General features: G+C 34.9%; 2 protein-coding genes across 2 annotated transcripts in view; one reads left to right on the top strand and one right to left on the bottom strand.

Annotated features, from left to right (window-relative positions):
* The window catches only part of LOC111619546 (NADH dehydrogenase [ubiquinone] iron-sulfur protein 6, mitochondrial-like), a 37,711-nt gene that overhangs the window by 3,489 nt on the left and 9,687 nt on the right, over positions 1-24,535 (bottom strand). The window contains exon 3 of the mRNA XM_023361290.1: positions 17,909-18,031. Within this exon, the coding sequence (XP_023217058.1) occupies positions 17,909-18,031 (123 nt within the window). The remainder of the gene's footprint in view (positions 1-17,908; positions 18,032-24,535) is intronic.
* The window catches only part of LOC111619544, a 33,980-nt gene continuing 17,390 nt past the window's right edge, over positions 7,946-24,535 (top strand). Inside the window, exon 1 of the transcript XR_002755775.1 lies at positions 7,946-10,282. The gene's annotated coding sequence lies outside the window, so the exon portion shown is untranslated. The remainder of the gene's footprint in view (positions 10,283-24,535) is intronic.

The following is a 24,535-nucleotide window of genomic DNA, read 5'->3' as shown; positions in this document are numbered from 1 at the left end:
ACCAACCTTCAAATTTTTTTCATTTAATTAATTACTTTTATATTATTAAAATGGCCGCAAAGTCCTCGTGTACCAGACACTGTCTGGATTAATTCATTTATTTTTAATGGGGCTTCGGTACCGCACAAGCCAGTACGTGGCAGACTGGTGACTTGTAGTTGGGAGTTCGCGCCGCCCCAAACCCCAAACTACAAGTGAAAAAAACTCTTCTTATGGGTTCAATTGACAGTTCTTCACTGTGTTTCTTTGAGGTTTTTCTTTGAGATCCCTCCCGAAGTCAGCATCGAAGAGGAGGAACGTGGGATTTGATTAACGCGAAACACCACGCTTTGCCCATTATGTCCATTGCGGAGATTTACCCATTATGATCGATTCGACCGGAGTGCCTAATCTGCCAGTATCCACACGAACGTGTGGAACCATTTGACACTCCCAACACACCGTGTTGTTACTCGCATAAATCTGGAGACTAAGCACTAGGAATGGGTATGAGATGGGAAAAGCTGGATCCGTTACGTCCGTGATGACTCTTTCCATGCTCTTCAACGGATGGTAAGGAGCCATCCTCCTTGGATCGGTAGGAGGCAACGCAACACATATCTGCTAAGGGAATGCCTCCAGCTATCAATATGTTAAATACGCGCGAACCCGCGACCGAAAACAGGTATTCAGTGGTTTCATCCATTGAACACTGGTTGGCCACACCCTCTTGGGTTGTAATCTTCATCCTCCATGAAAGAGCACGGAGATATTCGTGCAGAGAATGAGGAGGAGGAACACAGAACTTCCTGACAAGCGGGTTCGTGGCCGTTCCCCGTAGGCATACAATTTATTTAATGTAATTATTGCGGTTCGTTACTCACAAACGAACAACGATCCCATCTACGCTGTTGCAACTTTTAAATCAATCGAATTAAAATTCGGAACACGCGCCTACGAACACCTCCATTTAAGATCGGTCACGACGCATCGCACTAACGAATAAATAAGTAAAAGCTACAGTATTAAATAAATTAAGCTTTAGAACATCTGCGATAGTAGTAAATATCCCGATTTGGCGCCCGAGAAGCGGACGGTAAATCGAGTACGGCGCTAAACCGAAGTGACTCTAATAATAACGGCGTATAGTATAGAAATCGACAAGGGAGTATTCGTTGGCGCTTTATTAGGGCACCGCTAGTCGGGAGTACGTTATATCGAGGTCCTTTCATCCCTGTACCTTCATTCAATTTTTAATTAAAATACTTAATTACATTTTAATTAAATTAAATTCCTTTTAGAGGGAAAAGAATCTGCAGGAAAACAATAAATGCGAGTGGATATTTTTAGATCCGTAATTCCTCGAAATAACGCTAATTATTATCGAAAACGCATTGAAAATTATATTCTATTATTATTTTTGAAGGGTTCTCTATTGGAATTCTTGCTCCAACATTCGCTGAATTCGATGCGAATGTACCGAAAACTCTGGAGAAATTCTCTCTCTTCAGAGGAGTGTTTGATATTCTTGGAACGTGCGAGTGTCCCATTCCAGACATTCGTTTTGATTTTCTTATTTTTTTTAAGTCTCCAGAAGTTTTATCGTTGTTGGAATTCGAATCTTAAACATTCGTCACTAAACGCTGGTGCATTATCGGTAAAATACACGCGAATAAACTGATTGTTCACAAAATTCGCCAATATAAAATTACCTTAAGACGTTGTCTTCTCTCCCAATTTTTCTTTTTAATCTCCAATTCCTCCTCTTCTCTCCACTCTCTGCCTCCCAATTCTTCTACTTTCAAACCTCTACGCTGCCTAATTCCCGTTCTCACCTGCCTGACGCCCAACTCTTCTACTCCCCAATCTCTACTCTTCCCAATTCCTCTTCTCACCAGCCTCTGCTGCCCAATTCCCGTTCTCTCCAGCCTCTACTGCCCAATTTCACCTTCCGAAACTAGAAAATTTAGGCGTAAATTTTCTAATTTCCATATTGATTTTTAATTACAAACACATATTATTTAACAACAACAAAACTCAAGGCGCTCGTTAATCTGTGGTTCCTCATATTTTTAAATAAAATTTTATTGAAAATTTCGGGTTCAAAGCCAAAATATCCGTCGCATCGATCAGCCGGGCGCATGCTTATTACAAATTGCCTGTGTGCTAAACACAATAAAACATTCATAAATTCCGTTCCACACAACCCAACTAGCGAAGCGTGTACGTCGAATACGACACGAAAACATTCAAATTGGCATAAACTTCTTACCCCTATTAATATTAACTTAATACACAGTCGAACCTCGGTGTAGAGTCTTCCTCGTAAAGCGCCATCGAACACTCGCGCAAATGAAATAATTTAAATGCGCTATAAAACCCGATGCATCTCGCTGCTGGCCTTCGATGCGGTGCGAAACCCCCTTATATAACGACGTCATAGTTTCATCCCTAATCGAAAGGCGTAAAACCGGGGAAATACGGTATTATCTCCTCTCTCTATATATAAGAACTTCATACTTTACAGAGGGGTCTAGATTCCAACTAATTCTTGGACCTCGTCGCCCACGTTATATCGGGTTTACAATCAAGTTTATTCTTTAAAGAAGTTTTAATTACTCAATTATCAACACTTGGAGTTAATTATAGAAGAGATTTCGTACAATAGCTACGACACTTGATACGGGGGGGTAGGAAAGCGGAAATTTTGAGTACGGCCTGTAATTTTGGCTTCGATTCGAAACATAAGACGGGCCCCCGTAGTCAAACGGTTCTTCTGGCCCCTCTGTGATAGGGCCTCTTATTCTAGGTCCTACCACAGAGGAGCCAGAACGACTATAGTAGTATTATGCCCATTAAGGGGTCACGACCTTCGTCAGATCGATCGGCATTGGCGAGGAGCGGAGAAATTCGCTCTCGTTCCTACTGATAAATTTTGGAGGGAGGTCGAGACCCACTCTAGTTTCACAGAGGAACTTTAAGACACTAGTGTGAAGCCGAACGTGCCGTGCCACGCCAGTTCCCCCCGTTGCTTTGGATACCGAAAACACTTTCGGAACTACGTCATCCGGTTCCTAAAGCTCGATCATTATTTAACTTTTAATGCGTTTAATTCAAAAGCTTCCTCCCAATATAAAAAAAAGTCGCCCTTTAAACACAAGAGGCGATCGAGTCTCGTGTTCCCGTCTACAGCGCCATGAAAAATGTATGAGAGGCGAAGATTTCTAACAGTCACGCTTTAAACCCAACGAATATAAAATTTATAACGTCACTTACAATTTTATTTCCAACGGAATCGTAAATTTTACACAACTTTACTCACAGTTTACTATCGTTAATGAAAACGTCAATACAGTTAAATTAAAGCTGTACGACGATACGCAGTTCGGTATATACGGGTTGGATCAAAAGTCGGTTAACCGATCCGCAACACTTCTTCGTCTGACCCACTCGAGATACCTCACGCGAGCCCACTGTATCTTCCCACCCACTGGACCTTTGACCACCAAAATTTAACGGCATCGACGTCCATAACACGCAAACCTCCCTGCCAAATTTCAGAGATTTTCGACAAAGGGGACGGGAAGTTATTGAGCTTCGAAGAGGGTAAACAAAGTCGTGTCCCCCGACACACAGAAAAGACCCCCCAAATATTTTACACTTCTGGACGTTTCGAAGCCCTCCGAGTCCGAATTTCCTCGAAAATTAGTTTTAATCTGCTAAATTTTACACGCAGGACACAGTTTATATTTAATATTTGTCCTGCCACTTGATTAAATATAAATTTAGCAAATATAAACAGCGTTTCGTGTTCCGTTTCCTCCCCCTCCCTCGAACAAACGTCGCCATTGATCAGATTCGACTAGAAATCGAAACCGTTCGAAAATAAACACCTACTTGCCGCGGGTGCAAACACTCGACACATCAGATACTTGTTCCTCGAGTGTTCCACGTATGGATCAACCAACACCTCGCTTTACTCGACATTTTATTTATTTATTTTACTAATACTTAATCTTATATCCAAAAATCTAAGGAGTCGAATGGATAAAAACCATACTACACTAGTCGAGGGTTCGCAACCGACTGGTCACGAGGAGTTTTTCTGGTTTTCTTCGCCAGTCTAACGCCCAGTATCTCGCAAAGTCCTCCCGGGTTGTACTGTACGTCCCCATGGCAGATGGCCCAAGTGTTACGCTGCCTCGTAACACAAGTGAGAGGAAATGACGTACGTGGCTCCCGCGTACGTCATACCCTGTAATTGAGTAATAAAACGAGCCGAACCGTCTGTTATAAATAGAGACTTTCGAGTCAACCCGTGTCAATCTGGACAAAAGAAACTAATTGGTTGAAAGTCGACGGTTCACATCTTACATGTTATACACAAGAAGGTGTAGTATAAAGGGAAAAAAATCAAGGAAAAAGCCCATTAATGACTGTCATTTACAGCTTCTCCGTGTAATTACACAATACGCTGTGGCTATTGTGTTCTCATGTAGAGAAGCCGTCCTTATCTATTTACCAACCTACCTCCCTCTATAAAGCCACCCACCTACCTCCTTGTAACGACCTACCTCCTTCCATGAAGAAAACAGCCTACCTACCTCCATATAGCGACAGAGCGTGAAGGTAATTAGACACAACGTGAACTAAAACATCACGCAGTCGCTATATCGAGGTAGGTAGAGGTAAGTAAAACGCATTAAAAAGAAACAAACGGAGTGAACTGTTAGAGCACTCGAGTTAGCTAAACGGTTTTAGCGTGGCCATCGATCAAAACCATCCTCCGAAGACAACTTCCACACCAAAAAAACAGTTGACAGGATGGATTAACACGGCCTCGGCGTGTTCTTTTCCGATGCTTTAGAAATCTCTATCGCCCATTGTTCCGTTCTAACATAACTAGAGTAAAATCAATAACACGGGACCTTTTCTAAATCCATCATCATTATAGAAGTGTCGGGAGCCGATGTGGATAAACGACTTCGAACACGGATAAACGAGTATTATAGATGACCCCGACAAAACAAATGTGAAAGTGGTAGAGACAATGTATCATCCGGCTTTGTTCTGTCGAACTAAAAAACCCTACCGAGAACAATGGATTTTGATATAACAGAGAACTTTTTTGTATTTGCCGGCGTATAAGGCGCACCCCATTTTTCCACGTGCATATTTCGGGGGAAATTATACACATTGCTCTCAAAACAGGGGTAAGAAAAGGTCGTAGCAACCCCTACGGGATCTGGACCGTAATGGAAGTGATTACTTGATTAAATATTAAAGAAGCCGATTCACGTGGGACGTGGTCTGAATCCCTTCTAGTTCTAATCATTAATGTCTATTCTCTAAAGAGCTAATGCTCTAATAAGAAAGTAACTTTAGCCACTGTCTCCACGTCAGTCGCAGAAACGACGACTTTAAATTGGATTTCATCCCCCTCCCCGGAAGAAGTTAACTTCACTTAATTAATTGTTGCATGGGATGGAAATTACAGAATTTCTGCGGAAAACTCGAGTATGCTTCAGGGTGGCACGCGCTAAGCGAGCCACTTACTACTAGAAGCTCCCAAAGCCATGTTTAGACGCTATATACGTGAAGATAATGCGGAAGATTCCAAGCGGGGTCGGCGAAGCGCGAACCCACGACGGTAGTGTTCGGTAGATTCGTCCGTTTGGTCGGTCACCGGTGGGATTGAATTGGATCGGTTTGGTGGGACGGGGCAAAGTAGCACGTGGGTGCAACGTGCCACGTCGGGAGGGGTGCCTCGTGAAGGACTTTCTACGGGGAAAGCGGTCCCAGTTTAGTTGTCGGACACGTAAAGAAAACCGGAAAAACACACCTCGGTCGGGCGCGACCCCTCCAAAAAAGGCAGGACTTAATAGAATTTTCTATACTTTTTGACTCGAAAAACTTCGAATGGTCCACCTCCAAAAAAACACGGCGTCGCACCGCCATTCACAGTACCTCCCCCCAACTAGAATATTGGACTTCTTGCTTTAATAACTTATCTGTATGAAAGTCTAATACAGGGTGGCCCAAAAGTCAGTTAACCTTATCCCCCGTTCCGGTTACACTCGCCAATACTAACCGTAAATGAGTTTACTTTCATAAAACCGGCAGCAGTTTAGCTGATTAACTGACTTTTGGACCACCCTGTATGTGGGTTAAGACTGGGCCAAAAGGAACTGGCTCTTCGGCATTTATATGTCGAAATACTTCCCGTAAATTAAAAAAAAACGAGTGATTTATTTCTCGCTATATTGCACGTAAATTCGTTGTAAGAGGGGGGAAGTATTTATATAATAAATAAGTAAATATTTTAGTTTATTTTTAATTCCGAGAGCTGGCACGGTGCCATCGAAAGTTCTGCCGCTACCGAACCCAGTTTAACGTAGAGCGATACTTCCGACCTCCGAGAAACTGGCGCCGAATCGAAGAACCTCGAACAATACGAACGCTACACAATAACGAGGTCTACTCACAAGAGGAGTATTCGATATAACGCGACGCTTTAGCGGGGTTCGATTGTATATAAAAGCTCGGAATTATCAACACAAGCGACGTAAAAATGGGAGGGAAAAGAACTGAATGAAAGATTGGATAATTAATGAATATTTATTTTCTAATTTGAATTTTTAAACGGATTATTCATTTTTTAAAAGTGCCGCTTTTAGCTTTGCCTTTGCTCGTTAAAATCGAAAATATTCATGAGATTTTAAGTAGATAATGTTGATTTGCTTCTCGTTAAATCGGTGTCAATTTATTTCTATTGAATACTTCAAAACTTGCATTAAATAATCAAATATTCAAAGAAACTGTCTTAAGATTTATATAATTTTAACGTCTTACGACTAATAAACACAGAAGAACTGAATATTCTTTCAGAAATGGATAAATGGACTCTACAGAGTCCTCTCTGTGCCACTATGTAAGGATTCTATCCACTCTGTTCCACTCTGTAAGGATTCTACCCATTCTGTGCCACTCTGTAAGGATTCTACCCACTCTGTGCCTCTCTGTAAGGATTCTACCCACTCTGTGCCTCTCTGTAAGGATTCTACCCACTCTGTGTCACTAAGGACTCTGCTCGCTCTGTGTCACTAAGGACTCTGCTCGCTCTGTGCCCCTCTGTAAAAGACAAACCAAACTGTGCCAGTATGTAAGGACTATCCATTCCATACAGATTCAACCCACTCCGTGCCACTTTCTAAAGACTCAATAGATAATGTCCTTACAGCTTGAAGAGGACTAGCAATACAATATCGAGCTTTCCTAACGAAGACGAGTAAAGAACAGGATAGGATAGATCGGATAAAACAATGCAACACACAAGTCATCTGTCAAGGGAGGATGCCAAACCAGAGGACTTTTTATAGAGAAATCCGGCCTCCGTTTAGGATCAGACACGAAGAAAACCCGAAAAACACGCGGCCAGCCCTTGACGAGGCGTGAACCCGCGACCAGCGTTCGGTGGTTCCGAGTTAAACTAATTAGACGTCATCCAGAATAATAATAAAAATCGAAAAATAAGGGAGAAACATACAGATGGCCTCCCACGGACGTGCACCAAGAAAGCTGTGGTCATTCCACGTGTTTTTATCGTCCCGTATGATTAAACTAATGGGGTGCCATTACGACGATGTCGATCTTTTTAAGATTCGAAATCGGAAAAAAAGTAAGTAATGCATACAAAATTCTTCGATCCAAAATCGTATTAACCTTATTTCATTTCCACAAAACTAAAAATATCGATATAATAAAATGGAAGAGAGAAAGATATTACGTCGATAGAGATGAATATTTCGAGTAAGAAAGAACCGATATCAAAAATTGAATTGGGAATTTAAAAATAATAATAATAATAATAGAAAGAGGTAGGGAATTTATATATATATTTTTAGATACGAACGGGAAAATCCCTCAAGGGACGGAGAAAAAACACGGGAATTTTTCTACTCGATAAAGTAGGATAAAAGACTTTTAGGTTTTACTTTCACGGTGGTGTGTGGTGGTTTGGTGTCCTTGTGTTTGTGTGTTGTATGCAAGCACACGCGTACACAACACACAAACACCTATTTCGTTTAATATCTCAGAATGAATTAACGAAATTTGACACTGTAACACGCGTATAAAGGGCATTGGTGCTATTAAATCTTGGTGTTTAATGATGCCTACGCAATTATATTCATTATGATTAATAATTTAAAACTTATTTCTTAATAAAAATCTCATAACAGCCGGGAAAGTTACGCAACTCTGCCGGATTTTTTTCAGAATAAATGCTCTTTCCGCTGCGCCAATGTAATTTACCCAAGGCGGGATTTATGTACACTATACAGGGCCACCCAAAAGTCAGTTTACCAAGAAGTTTTCTGAGCCTTTACGAACGGAAATTAAAGCCCCAACGGCCAAACGAATAAGAAAAAACCACCAAACAATGGTATTCGGCCAGTTCGCGGTTGGCAAATGGTGGAGTTTTCCGGGTTTTCTTCACGTTAGTAACACCTAAATAGGGGTCAGTTTCCCGTAGGAAATCCTCTCGGGAGGCACCCCACTTTGGCAGATCGCCCACGTGTCGCGTTGCCGTATACAAACAAACAAACAAACGGAAATGAGCAGATAAGGAAGCTACAGCTGCTGCTTCGTTCGTAGTCAAACCTCGATATAGCACCCTCGTGAATGACGCCACCCCGTTAAATCGTCGACTAGTACTCGTGAATAAAACAGACTAAACGTGCAAACAGCATTAAAAGCCACGTGATTTGGTGATAAACTCGTGCACAGACTTCGTTATTACGTACAACGTTTATTGTTCGAAATACTTCGGTTTAGTGCCACCGTACCATTTGTTTGCTTCTAAAATTGGTGCTAACTTAAATGCCAATTTCAGATTTGACTTTTGGCCAAACAAACGGTGGCGTTAAATCCAAGTTCGAATGTAATTTCGAGTCGACCTCTCTAAACTAACATATAAATTACTACCTATCGATCACTCTGCTTTAATATCCTTTAGAGAATATCATTTGGTGGTATGGGGTAGAGCCATTCACAGATATGAGATCCCACTCCTATCAGATCATAAATATATATATATAAAAATAAGAACAAAGTTTTACATCATTCACAAAAGAAAATTCAAGTCAGTTTTTTACATGAGATTAAATTTTAGGGCCTCCTCTGTGTCTGAGGCCTGCGCCAAATGGCACTGTTAGCCTCTATCTAACCAGGCTTGGATCTTATTACTCGCACTAACTTTTCTACAAGTTGCTACACTTATTGATTAAAGTAAAAATGTCTATCCAACTTTAAATACAATATTTTCTTGTAATATAACATGTCAACAGCTGCTTCACAGCATCTACATTGCACCTGTGAAGCAACAGCTGCTCCACATTACCTAGGTTACACCTGTGGAGCAACAACCACTCAACATCACCTACATTTCACCTATGGAGCAGCGTTGGCTTCATAGGCGAGTGCAAGTTTGTAATTGAAATTTTAAGACAGAGCAAATGTAAAATTGTATCCTCAACCCCTTTCGAACAGTCTTTTAAACAAAAATAACCCGCAGTTTAGTAGCTTTACTGATCTGGAACACACAATATATTCTTATATCTCCTCAAGTACATACCCCAAAGGTCTGAAACACTGTTTGTACAACAAATTAGTTATTTTAAATGTATCCAACACATTATTTTTTTAAAAAAATTACTTATATAATACTAATAAAACACTTTATATAACATTAAATCAAAATATTACACAAGAAACTGCAACATACACTTGAAAACTAGCAAGAAAACTTAACTTCTTGAGATTGTCCAATCAATGAAAATGCAAGAAATTAAAAGAATATTTGGTAATTTCGGTGGGCATGAGCTAAATTAAGTCTTCGCACTTATTGCGACGCTTTCGGGTCTGGCAAGTTAACAAGAGCCAGTAAAGCAGTTCTATGTTTTTAGGTCATTAACCGCTCATCTATGATGATTTAAAAAGTCTGGCACCCTTTTTTATGATGTAAATAAAAGGAGTCTCAAGGTATTTGATTCATCAAATTCAAAACAACATTTTTGTGACGTTGAATTTAAACTGGCGCAAATTATAGCACTCCCGAATGTCCCCTGCTTAGAACTGTATATAGGTTAGTGTACGAGCGAGTATATTAAAACAATGTCAGCCATTTTTAGGTGGAGTCAGCAAGTAAACAAAGCTATTTAAATGCACCAGAATAGCTACATTAAAATAGTTTCACGTGCCGAAAAAATACTTCCATACGGTGTCATTTTTTAGCACAGTTTTGGTATGTATGGAATTTTTTTTAATCTTTTATCTTAAATCTCAAGTATTGAAAGACTTCTACATGTACTTGCATATATCAAAATCTTTCTTATTTTTTATGATTTAATGGGCACTTTAATAATTGTTATTTTTTTATTGCAGATATTTGATAAATTGTTTATGTACAGGATGATGTAATGTTGCTCATTATAGACAAAGATATTTAATTTTACATTGTTTTAAATTTTTTTTACATTTAATAATGAATTGAATCTATTGATTTACAATATATATTAAAGATATATCAAACATATTTAATAAATTATTTTAAAAAATTACTGATTCAACAGAATTATTGATTAATAAGCTAAGTAAAACTATAATTATATTTCATTTTACATTAATAGGGTTTGTAAGTTTTGACAACCCAGCTAGTGCCCAAGCTGCTATACAAGCCATGAATGGGTTTCAAATAGGGATGAAGCGCCTCAAAGTGCAGCTGAAACGCCCCAAAGATGCCAACAGACCGTATTAATATTCCCCACCAAAAGTGGTGAATTGTTAAGGTAATTATAACAATAATTTTCTCATTAAATTTTAACTTAACACTTACATTGTTATTTGGTGATTGACTTTTAATCCATTGTTTTTTAAATTTAGAATGCCACACAATTTCAAATTTGCAAATTTTAAAACTAGAAAAAATTAAAAACTTGATATCAATTACTTAGAATCACTCTGCATATGTATTATTAGGTACTGTGTTTTTATGTATATAACCCATAATGGTATATAACTCACAGAAATTTGCTAGAACAGAAACAAAACCTTTACATAACCTGCTCCACCATACACACTACCTTTCAAGCAATAGCTGTTCCATAGACATGAGTCTGTACTTTCAGTTTAAAAATCAGCATATAATCGACTCCATTGTATAACTTGCACATTTTTCAAATTGCCTTTTAGACATAGTATCCTACGGGTAATCTGCATTAATATATGGTAAACATTTAAATGGTGCCTATTATCAATATATGTAATAGTTCACAAATAAAGTAGAAGACTGACTTTTGACATTAATTAATTTTAATTGAAGTGATAAAGTATAAAAACCAGAAGTTTATAAAGTTTATCATAATGTTCAACAACTTAATGTTATTGTCAGGCAAAATTGAAATTGAATATATTAATTATTAAGACATATGTTAATTGTATATATTAATTTAATTGTATATAACTACAAAATGGATGTATGTATTAAAACAAATCTTTTTAAAATATATATATTTTAAAACAATAATACGGGACAATTTGAAGTAATTTTAGGGCATCTACAAGTTTATGGATTAAAAAAAAGAATGTCTTAGAGAATGTTGTTTCTTTGTAGTNTTCTGACAGTATGAGCATCATCTCAATTCTACGAGTCGATCGATGCCTATATTAGAAGCATGGGTGCTAGAGGATGCTTGTATTGGAAGCACAAGTGTTGAGGTGACGCTTGTATTGAAAAAAAATCTGGGTCGAGCCTCAAATTTTCATGCTTTAACTACAGTTTGACCGTTGCAACCTGTCGTTAGCCACTCAGCTGCTCCATTATGGGCTCGGTGATGTGCATAAAAAAATGCTGTTTTAGTGCTCTGGGATAGAAATAAACAAATATTTATGATCTTTATAGGATAACTTAAGTATCAATACTAATCATGGACCACCCGAAAGGACACACTTATGATGTATACGTGAATATGTTCAGTGTAATCAAAGTATTTGAATTAAAAATGATTACATTTTTGGAATGCACTGCATGAAGTGAAAAGTTGTTTCAGAACACACACTCACATAACTGGATTTGAAAGAAATGAAACAAAAATCAAATGAATAGTTGGAGAGAGTTCTTTTTTTTTTTTTTTAATTAAAACAAGTACAGAATTTCTGTTCTTTCCTCCAGAAATTATAATGTTTATTCATTTGGTGTGAAGTTTAATAGTCTGAATATGTTAAACACTGTACATAAACACAAAAATAAAATATGTTTCCTTTGTTTTATGTAATTAATTTGTATAAATTTAGTAAAAGAATCTATTGATCTTGTTTAGAACCAGAAAACAAAGGTGGCAAACAGAAGAATATTTGAATTTAACAACATGTAATACGAGTAATGTTTTTATGTGTTAACGCAAGTTTGCCAAGTGAAAAACAAGCATTCTTACATGCGTTCAGTTAAATGACATTTGCACTGAACATATTCTATTACTTATAAGTTACCGCAAAATAAGATAAACCCATTTTCTATTTATGGTGATTTTCGAATCCCCCCTGCATAGATCCTAAGGAATGTTAATCCTAAAATACACTGGAAGGGTCTCTTACTGAAGATTTATGATCAATTTTAAATACTTATTCATAACACTAAATAACAATTACAATTAAAATCACAGAGTTAAAACTGAACTAATTAAATTAACCCAGTTCTACTTACAATAATTAATTACCCGAGGTAATAAATATACAACTTAATGCTGGAAATTTATGTTTCGTGCACCTAAACTAAATACTGCTGCATTTCCAAGTTGATATATTGTTTTGATGATGTTTATTCACATTTATAAATAAATATAAAAGCCCAAAAGAATACTTTTTTAAGAATATACATTCAAAATAATACTTTAAAGTTTTAATTAGTTTATTTATTTAAAGTAGCGCAAGAAAGAATGCTGCAAATATGGCAATTAAACATAAATATTTATCTACTAAACTCCATTTCATAAACACAACAATAATATTTTATTATCTATTTACAGAAAAACATGCTGATTGGTCGTTATTAACGGATCAGCCATTAAAAAAAAATAATAATATTTACAACTTGTATATGATTCATTTATTATTGCCTAAGTTCGACAGTCACGTCCACTTTTACACCCGGAACTTAGCCGAAATATGCAAGTTTACACAAAAGGAAAATGCTTTTTTGTTGCTTGCAATGCCAAAAGTGCTATAGTGGAGCATTTCTGTACTAATTTCTAATATATTTTGATAAATTTCATGCTGCTAGAATAGAATGTAATGACAGTGATCATTATCAGGATCTGAGAGAGATGAGATGAAGCCTGTCTCAGTCACAAATGTGGAGTTAAAAACTTAATAGTTACATATACAAGGTGTTCACTTTAACATTTGTCCAGGTGTAACAGTTCTTCTCAGCATTGCACGAGTACAGGCAGATGGTTCATTAGTTTTGCTTCAATATTCGTAAAATAAATTAATTAATTTGAGAAAGGTACATGTGTAAACTGTGCAGTAGTTTCAACAGAAATATGTCAATTGTCCAATCTTAAAAACAATGTTCAAATTAAAAATTTGATCTTGAGGAGTCACATAATGCCGACAGCTTTATAAAGGCCAACATTATGCACATTAGGCCAGTCGACTATAATGCCTTACAGTAACAAACCCTGCTGTGAAGTAATTACACTTTCGTGATTGCATAAGCAATGCATATTCGTGCAATGATGGAAACGTCTCTTTTGGCCTGGATAAATGTTAAAGTGAATGCCCTGTATATATAATATTAATATACTTATATAAACATTTCTACAAAATATTGACACTAAAAATAAACTTTCTGAGTAACAAATAAGAAATTTAACAAACGTAAGGCTACACGTAACTGCATTTACTTGGAAAATTAACAGAGAAGTAATAACATTTGTAACCGAACATAAACAGAATCTTAAAAGGCTTTTACACATCAAATGTATCAAATATAAAATATTTAAATAAATATTCTCGACATGTGAAAAATATTTTCCGTTGACGATTACATTACTTAAAATCTGATAAAATTTTATTTCATAATTTCTTATCGCTGATTATTTTATGGCTTTATCTTGTTAATTAACTACATCCGAATTTTGCCAGTTGCTCGTGTTTACTCTTTATTTATCAGTGTTATGACTAATATAAAAATTTTCTAGCAAAGACCGATAACAAACATGATTAGTAGAGATAATCTCGATCGAGTCATTTGATAATGCAGTTTATGTTTAATAATTAAAATCTTAGTTTTATAGATTAGTTTTTTACGTACGGACTCGAATGAGTGATTAATAAGAAGCACCTGCACATTATTAGTAGTTTAACTAAGAGTATGCTCATTATGGATGGGTCCGACCTGCACGGGTGATGAGTAAGAAGCAATATCTATAAACGGACACAAAAAATTAGATCGTATGTCTCACTTGTCTAAAAAGTCAATGTGTTAACGTGATAAATATCAAGTATTTTAAGAAACTGTAAAAGCCAATAAGGAGCAAAAGTTAAGTCCGACCCTACTCGAGATATGATACGTAACCCCCCCCTGTATCCTGTCAACCTCTTGATCTTTAATCATCGAAATTTAATAGCATCGATGCCCAATCTCTTCCTTATCAAAGAAGTTACACTGATCTTGAACTTTTTAATTAAAGCTCATCATTGATTTAAATTAAAAATCATATGATAACCTAGTAATTTGATTTTTTATGAAACTTTTTCTATATACATTTAAAAATTCTCATTCAAAACTAAAATAATTGGACGGAAGCCAGGTTGATTGTTTGCGTTGATTCGGAATGTTGTTTAACTTTAGAATCGTATATTATTGTTCTTTGTTCTCAATGGATAGCTTTATCGGAAAATGTTCGGGACTGTTATATTTAAGTTTTTTGCTCACATAGAATGGTTGTTTCAAATTACATTCTTATATGTATCCTTGTCACCTTAACCCCCCATTCAATTTAAATAATAAACATTAAAGATTACAGTAATAAAAAAAAAATTAATTCATTATTTAATTTATAATTCGTATGCAGTTATAAGTGTTTTGGAAGCTTAAAAATAAAAGACTTTCCAGCCCACAGTACCCTTAAGAATGAGCTGGACAGCAAAGAAGTACTAGGATTTTGGTAAAGCGTTATGTTTTGATATCCAAAAAAGCAGAACTGCAAGTTGAAGAATTAAATTTAGTTGGCATTTCAGAATTATCATCAAAATATTAATTACGGTGGTATAACTGTAGCTAAATTTATAAAATTTACTTAATATAGTCTTCCAAAATCAATGCTACCATTTTAAATTACTGTAAATATGTTAATTATTATTTGAGAAGTATGCTATGTACACCTACCAACCATCTGAGTTTAGTCTTCCACCTGTATTCAAATACCTTGTTGTCTACTATCTCCAGGAAGTGCCGTAAACAAAAATGGCAACACAACAGAGAATATGTTTAGTGTTCTGTAATTCACATAGTCGAAATCACTTGTCTTCATGCAACAAGAATAATCTGCACGGGCCACGGAATTATAGCTGCCGTGGGAGGAGTGACGACAGATGTGCCATAGAGATTGTAGAAAGGATTTGAGTATTGGTTAAATGCATGCCGTGCAACAAGAGGCATGCGTAATGGGAAAATGTGAAACTTGAACAGTTTTCCAATGTTTTAATGTAAGTAGCAACATTATTGGATAATTATTAACATAATTACAATAATTTAAAATAGTAATATTCTTCTTGGAAGGCCTGTAATTTTAACGTATTTGAAATTAGAGCTTATAAACATCTGCAGATTCGAAGTGAAAATGAAATTATAAACATAATCAACCACCGAATTCAATCATTATAATAATTCGGCATTACAGGTGTCACATTGATAGCCTTAACGATTAGATAATTTAGAATAATATCATTAACACGAAACTTTAATGATTTATATTAAATTAATTTCATTATTATAGTTTAATGTGAATTGTTTAACTGAACTGATAATGATATTTTGTTGTAACTGGCTACAAAAATATAAATAAAACATTAATTCAGAAGTCATATTGAACATTTTGTGTTTACAATTCCATAAATCTGATGTAAAGTGTAATTCATAATTTTAAAAATAATAATAAAACCCTTAAAAAACTAACAAAATGTAAGATTTAAAACATGTTTTAATGGAATAAATATACCCATTGAGGCTAAACTGAACATGCGAGCCACCTACGGTTCTTCTAGACTATTATTGCGGCTCCCTTACTTATACGATTTCTTTTTATAAGCTTCAAGTTTGTGAAGTATTTACATCACTTAATGCTAGTTTGCAACATTTCATTCACAAAATAAGCCAGGAGTAGGAATCTGACTTTAGTGCTATTCCTCTAAACATATATGCATAGTATATAGATTATATATAAAATAGAGGTTGCGACTCTCATCTATTTCTGATGCATGGTATATGGTTCCTATCGTGACAAGGTTTGGACACCCGCAAAATATTCATTATAAAAAATTTCAATACTTTTGAGCTCTTCACAATAAAACCTAAGCCTGTGATTTTCTTTTTTTTAATTTATTTTAGAATTATAAACAAACAGAATGTTATTAGGACCGACAGGCTATAATGGTCAAGATTTGTCTTAAAAATGGACCAGTGAAGACCCAAAAGGGCAATTTCAGACTGGGAAAGAGATCTTGAGGTTGCCTACAAAAATGACGGAGAGATGTGGTAAAGGCGTATCTCCAGATCCTACAACAAGTGACTGGAGATCCATAGTGTACAACAGAAAAGAATGGCAGAAAAGAGCATCTAGGACTCTCCAGAAAATAAAAAAATTTGCAGAAATAAAGCATTAAACAACCCTAGAGTGTGGGCCAAATGGCTGAGTTTGTTAAGTCATTAGTCTGCCACTCTGGGCATTCAGAATCAAATCCAGAAAGAGAACCCTAGAAAGATTTCATGGGTGGTCCATCCCAGATACAGTCAACCCCCCTATAACACTGTTGATTATTCCGTTTTATATGAATTCCATGTTGTACGAGTCACTTAGATTTTACAAATACGTTAGCTGTTCACAGCCCAGTACATGTATATTGTAAAAATACATGTGCTGGGCTGTGAACAGCTAATGTATTTGTAAAATCTAAGTGACTCGTACAACATGGAAATCATATAAAACGGAATAATCAACAGTGTTATAGGGGGGATCGACTGTATACGAATCCACATTCCTCACTTCCCGGCCGTCCCTTGTGGGCCTGGCCAAACCCATGTTGAACCTGGTCAATTGGTGCTTTTGGAGCAGAAAGAGCAAAACAAAATTTCTAAAATGTGAAAAAAATATTTAATTTGTAAGTTCTTTCATGTGTTTTTTTGAGATGTTAACATTTAATATTGTTTTTTTTTAGAAGTAATTAAACTCAAGGACAAATGAGTAAATCCAGTAAATACTGGTTTTATCCCCTTGGCCACTACCGAACTACAACAAATTAATGAAAAATTACTTTTCTAAAAGTTATTTGAACCTGTATTTTCAAATCTAAAAATACAAAAATGACCTTCCTCAGTCATTAAATTACACATTTTAACATTTTCAGAAAGTCCTAAGTCTTTCTCTGAGTAAAAATATGTTTATATTTATAATTAAAACTACATATAATACAATTCACGTGAATAGGAACCGTTTTATTTATAAATTTACCTACTTTTAACCTTCGGATATTTGCGGCTTATAAATATCTATGCATTTTCCGGTATAAGTAATAACGATTCGAGATTTCTTAAACTAAAATAGTTTTCTGAGCTTATACTAAAATATATCTCGGCTCATATGGTACGTACCAAATTTATATAAACCTTGGGATGTCCTAGAGGTCCTCCGCCGCCATTACACCAAGTGTGATTATCCTTCACCGGAATGGGAGGTGTTTCGGCAATAAGATCGATGGCAAAGTGTTCGTTTATCTGAAAAAATATAAAAATTTATTTATTTTCTCCTATTTTTTTTTATCAAGAACATTAAATAAAAGTTCCAAAATCTTTTAAAATAAATATTTAACAGGTTACACTTCCATAAAATAATCGAAATATATGTAAGGTTTTTGGAGCTTTATTTAAACAAAGATCTGGTAGAAGATACAAGTTTAATACAATAATATTTTTGAAATTTTAATTGTAACAAATTAAATTACTAGCAATATTTTACTTTCGAGCAAATAACTAATTTGGAAAGTAAATGAAAACAACTTTCTTTCCACTAAAATTGCCTTCAAAATAATTTTGGACAAGTTAACTTGTTAACATTATTTTTTTAAAAGATTGCAATTGGCAAAACGTCAAAACTTTTAAAATAAGTCACGTACGAGGATGTTTTAAAAGTTAAAATTTGTTTGCATTTTTTAAATTTTTATAAATTCTCCTATTATTTTGGGAATAAATGAGATTGAAATAAGACTTTTTTTTTAATATAAAAATATTTGAAATCGTCCGTAGAATTGCACATTAAATCATCTTTCAAACAGGAAAATAAAAATAAAACCCTGCCGTTTACTTTTAATTTAAAAGATTATATATTATTGTTGACAAACAAAAAACACTTGGGGTCGTGTAAGTTTTGCGTCCCGGAAACATTCGACCAATAGAATTGGCTGTACCGCTATTTGTATATAAGGTCCAGAATGAATTCTATCGTTTTAAATTATGCTAATTATTATCCAAGAAGCATGCGATGTACTCCAATCAATAGAATAACTGTCCGAGTTTCGTCTCCCACCTGCATTCAAACATCTCGTCCACTGCCTCTATGAAGACCATACATGAAAACGGTGACTCTGCAACAGAGATGATTTGCATTCTGCAGTTTACAAAATTGGAATCGCTCTTGTTGTGCGATGTGAGTAATCTATGGGAGTCACAGAATTGTGGCTCTCGCAGATTACTCGCGGAAGAGTGAGGACGAATAGCAAGTGTAGAAAAAATTTGAGTATTGGTCGAGTGTGTGTCACGTGACATGAGTTTCACTCGTTGAAAAATTGTAATGGACAGATGTGAGACTTTAATGGTTTTCTAATGTTTTAACGTATGTCGCAAAGTTAAATTACAATAATTTAAAATGGCAGCGTTCATTTTGGAAAATCCTGTACGTACACATTATTTAATATGAAGGTTTTGAATCATTGCCAGATAATCAACTCATCATAAATGTCAGTCAATAAAATGCAACCTAAAATTTCGCTGACTAAAATGTTACCAAAATTTTTAATTTCAAAGCAATTTAATGTTCTAGATTGTACAAAACCCAATAATGGCTGCTTAAATTAGTCAAAAACGTTTATTTGGTATTTTTTCTCTTGCTAGATATTAAAGACTGATTACTCTTGTTTATTAACAATATTAATTATATTTAAAAAAAAATGGAAAACTAAAAATTTAGTTAAACAATTCTCATGATTCCATACTTTAAAAATTGGTAAATTCTTTTCACGGAAGAGTACGAAACTTAGCAGCACGGCAGCAATAAATGGCAAATAAAAGCATTTACTTTCAGAAAACATTTAAATAGGAAACCAAAAATATTCGTAAAATTTTTTTGGCATTGCTTTGAGTTGTCTTCGGCCAAAGACGACCCGAAGTAAAACTAGAAACATTTAATAATAAGTATTATTGGTTTGGTTTATTCAATTCTCTATATGATGTGCTAGAACCTAATAATAAGACATGCTTCCACATCATTTCCAGCAAAACCGTTTAATAAAATTTAACAAAACAAACATTTTCGGCTACGCTAAATGGCTAGCTTCGGGTTTTTAACAGTCTGAAATCAAACATCTTAATAGAATACAAATTGATCTGCATTTATTTATACTTCAGACTGCTAAAACCTAAAGCAGACCACTTAACATTAAAATTGCTTTTGGGTTCCTTCAGTAGTCCCCACGTACTGTAGATCTAGACCACTAGAAGATCGGCATTTTTGACAAAAATGCTGATCTTCTAGTGGGATTGAGTAGACTCCTGATGTGATGGAACAGTTTTCTTTTTGTTCATCATTTCTGAGTATAATAAAAATTGTAAAATTGTATTTATTTGCTACTTTTATGTTGTTACTCCCAATGACCACCTTGTGAATGTTTTTTTGAGCATGGAAAAGTAATTTAACATGCACCTCCTTACAGTATTCTGTCGCAAAGATGCATTTCTTGTCCGATTATATGCTGAAATTAGATTACGTATTGTTGTTGTCGGATAACTGTGCCGTTTGGCAAGTTTATTGATGTATTCTAATTCCTTAGTTGTGTCCATAACATCTAGTACAGTGCATCTGCGCTTTTCTAATCAGAGATCTAACTGTCGAGAGTTTTGGTAGAAAGTGCTGGATGAGTTTTCTGTTAATTTTTACATTTAAATTTGTAATTTGTATTTTGTTTTCTTTTAATTTTAAAATGCACTTTTCATATTTGATTTGTTAGTTTGTTCCATTTCTGTACATTCTAATTGAGGACGACCTGTGAATAGGCCAAAGCACTTTTATTGTATTAAACCTACTGCTGGAAGTAAATAAGTGTGTTTCTAAGTCTCATTGTGTCACTTTCTGTTATAATTATATAAAGTAAATTATATAAAGTATCTTTTGTATTTATGTACAATACATATATAGTGAGTATATAGAGTCCATAGTAAAGATATACACTGATATCTGTGAATGATGCACAACATACGACACACAGTAATGAATGCAGCACAAAGACGTAGGAAAATGAGAAATACAAGTTTTAAATAAACACATTAGAAATGAATGAGAACAGGCAAATGAACACGAGAAATATACATATTACAATCCGTGTGTGATGTGTACTCATGTTTTCTATTCATGCTCTTCGCATTTGCAGGGTGTTCTTTTGTACTAAATTGGTCATACTCTGTAACTTTGTAATTGACTCTTTTCTTTATTTCAAATCATTTTTGAGAAGGGAGAAAATAAGCAATTTTACACAAATAGTCTCGTCTTGTAGCACATAGTCACTTTACTATAACTATACATAACCGTCAAAACTAGCTAGCTGTGTTTGTGAGTTATATGAGTGTATAAGAAATTTACCATGCATCCTGTATACCATAATAATATATTATATGAATTTTTGAAAATATGGGCATTATTTCATACCACAAAAACTTTCTTTGGACTGACAGCCGCAACAGATGTCACCAGTCCATAACTAGCACTAAAATAAAAAGCCATATCATATCTGTGAATTACTAAATGTATAATTTTGCATTACAAATTTGCATTACGATTTGGTGATGGCATTGCCATCACCAAATTGTAAATACTAGTATACCCTCATTGTATAGAACTTTTACTGTTTGAGATACTTTAGGTGCCATTCATTAGTTTTGTATATGCTTTAAGAAGGGGGTTGTTTAGAAAAGTATATCATTATATATAATGCAGAAAGAGGTCAATGCACTGTCTATGTGGACATTTTTAGCGATATTCTCTTGTAAACCAAGACATATTCACCAGGTACTATGGGAGCTAAAGCCCTTGTTAATGATGCCAAATATGATTTATTAAACTATCCACAATATAATCATCTTGCACATGTTAATAAAAGATACTAGTAAAAAGTAATAAAAAGCACTTAAATACTTTTGAGTTACTCCTCTTTGGGATCTTCCAGATCTGCTGCTGCTGCTTGCTTACTAAACTATCAATTAGAAAACACTTGCAGAACTTTTTTAAGTCATTTCTTCGACATTAGGGAGGCCCGTGAACTATTGTACATGTAATTAAAGGAATAAAAAATGCAACTCACATTACCTGATTAACCAGTGTGAATATGATTAACATTTACGAACATTTTTGTAACCCCTTCTGGGCTCTCTTCTGTAGTTAAAAGGGAAAAAGTTTTCTGAAAGTGCAGTATGACCTCCACCCTCCATCATGGGGAATCAAAATGGCTCAAACACTGTATAGTTAATTAATTGCCATCCTCTCAGTGCAAATTTTGGAGGAGAACAAATGATAGAGTCCACCAGTGAGCGAGTAGATAAAACCACCAAACACTGATCGTCGGTCACTTTGCACTTCACTAGCAGGCTAACCACATGGAGTTTAGTGGATTTTCTTCACATTTGTAACACGTAAATAGTGGCCAGTTACCTATATAAAATCCTCCCCTTAAAAAAATCACCCACGAGTCACATTTCTGTATACAAACCAAACAAACGATGGTGTTAAATCAAAGTTTGACCGTATGTTCGAAGTACAAATAAGAAAATTAAATAATATATATCACCTTTTAAAAATATAATTAGCAACCATTTATTCTTTAAAAGAGTCGAGAAAATATTTTTTTTATTTGAAAAGCCAATTGTCATCTTTAAATTGGAAGCTTTTTCCTGTATTTATTTTCACCAAAACAATAACAGTAACAGGAGGGGGAAAAAAAGAAACGTGCTCATTGTTCGAATCCAAATCTGATTGCCAGAAATGAATTGTTTTAAATAGTGACATTCAAACATACCAAAACTATTATTCATTGTGTAAAATTAGCATTTTGTATAACCTTTTTAACACAAAACCATCAAAAATATTATAATAATTGATATAAACTTTCACAAAAAATAAATTTAACATGTTAATTTAGAGAACAACAATATTTCTTCTTATAAAGTATATAAGTACATTAAGGAAGCACTCTCTATCTATATCAATGCAATAATAATAAATAAATACATTAAATAAATAAATATGTTTATATATATGAATGTATTCTTGGCCAGGCCCAGAGCGGGGATGGTCGGACAGCAAGAGAAATAGCTGGATCTCTCCCCCACAAAAAAACCTCCAAGGTGGCTCTTCTAGATTTGATTCCAGTCTCCAGATTTGTAAGTCAATAGCTTAACTGTCTTGACCATCCAGCTGACTATATAATGAAATTAGCTATTTTAGGATATTAACTTCAGAGCCTAATCTACGAGGCCCCAAAATTTATGTTTATATATTAATTATTAATTTATGTGTACCATTTTTTTTACTTTTTCAAATTACTTATTCCATTTTAGAGCCTCCTACATTGAGACTCTGGTGTTAATATAATAAAATGGCTAATTTCATTACATAGTCGGCCAGACGACCGAGGTGGTTAAGCTGTCAACGTACTACTCGGGGGGACCAAGAATCGAATCTAGACGAGCCACCTCCAGAGGTTTTCGTGGGTGGCGAGTCCATGCAGTATATTTACTAAATAAGATCTATATTACTTTAGTTCTCTGGAACGATGGCATTTTTTGCTTATTTTGCTTATCGGGACTCATTCAAGAATGAGCAGAAAATGACTAGTCATCAAGTTAATTGAATGTTCCAATGAAAAAATGGATAGACAGTCATTTTGACAATCAGATGACCATTGTATGTGGATGTTGTCCGTCAGACACACGGCATATGATAATTTTAAAGTATCTAATGCCCAATTGTAACTCCATGAGGTAGTAAAATAACAGCTGAAATGCATAAATACAAATTATGACAAATGAGTTTTAACAAAAACAAAATCATTTAAAGATTTGACACGGTTGAAACCTTAACAGAGCTGTGGACTTTGCCTGTAGTAAAAAAGTCAAATGAACCAACAAGTCTACATGTGACCTTTTGCAAGAAATAGTCTCCCCTAAATCAATCTATCTGGTTGTCAAACAACTGACAAACTTAATGGAACACACAATGTGACTGACTGCACCCAGAATTAGTCGGTACAATGGAATTTCTCTTGTTTAATGAGCTTTTACCCATGAAAAAAACACACAAATATACCCAAAACCTGTAAAAGAAATAAAATTATTTAATGATACAAACATTTATTATTAAATAATTTTATTCCTTTTACTCATTTTGGATATATTTGTCTGTTCTTCATTACATACAACCAGTTTTTGAAGAAGTAATTGAGCTTTTAGCCATCTTTAGTAAAGTGAAAACAGTGCATTTTAGCATTGTTTTGAGAAATAGTTTCATATTTTTCCACATTTAAATTTTATCCCATTTTTGAGGTGTGAAAAATACCAATTGTGTCAACTGTTTCAATAAGCATTAATTCTTAATCTGATGGAAGACCCTCTTAGACAGAAAACCTCTTAGTGCCCACAGAGTAGAAAGAGTAAAAAATAATAATAATAAAATCCAAATGCTATTGCAAAAGTACTTAAACTAGCTAATTAATGTGAAATGTATTCTAATTATACAAAATAAGATCATTTAAATCAATCTGAACATTATTATTTATTCCATCTGTGATAAACTCCATTAATATCTATTAGCATTAGCAGATCCAGAAATCTTTGGAGGCGAGTACAGAAAGAAAACAATATGCCTTACGAAACATTTTACTGACAGAGATACCCATCTTTACTCAAGAAAAACTCCCAGGAGGGGTGCAGCTGCACCCTGTACACTCTTCCTAAATCTGT

Source organism: Centruroides sculpturatus, unplaced genomic scaffold (genome assembly GCF_000671375.1).
Source record: "Centruroides sculpturatus isolate CEXI.00-Female unplaced genomic scaffold, Cexi_2.0 scaffold179, whole genome shotgun sequence".
In the NCBI taxonomy this organism is placed as follows: Eukaryota; Metazoa; Arthropoda; class Arachnida; order Scorpiones; family Buthidae; genus Centruroides; species Centruroides sculpturatus.
This window is presented reverse-complemented; position numbering and strand designations above follow the sequence as displayed.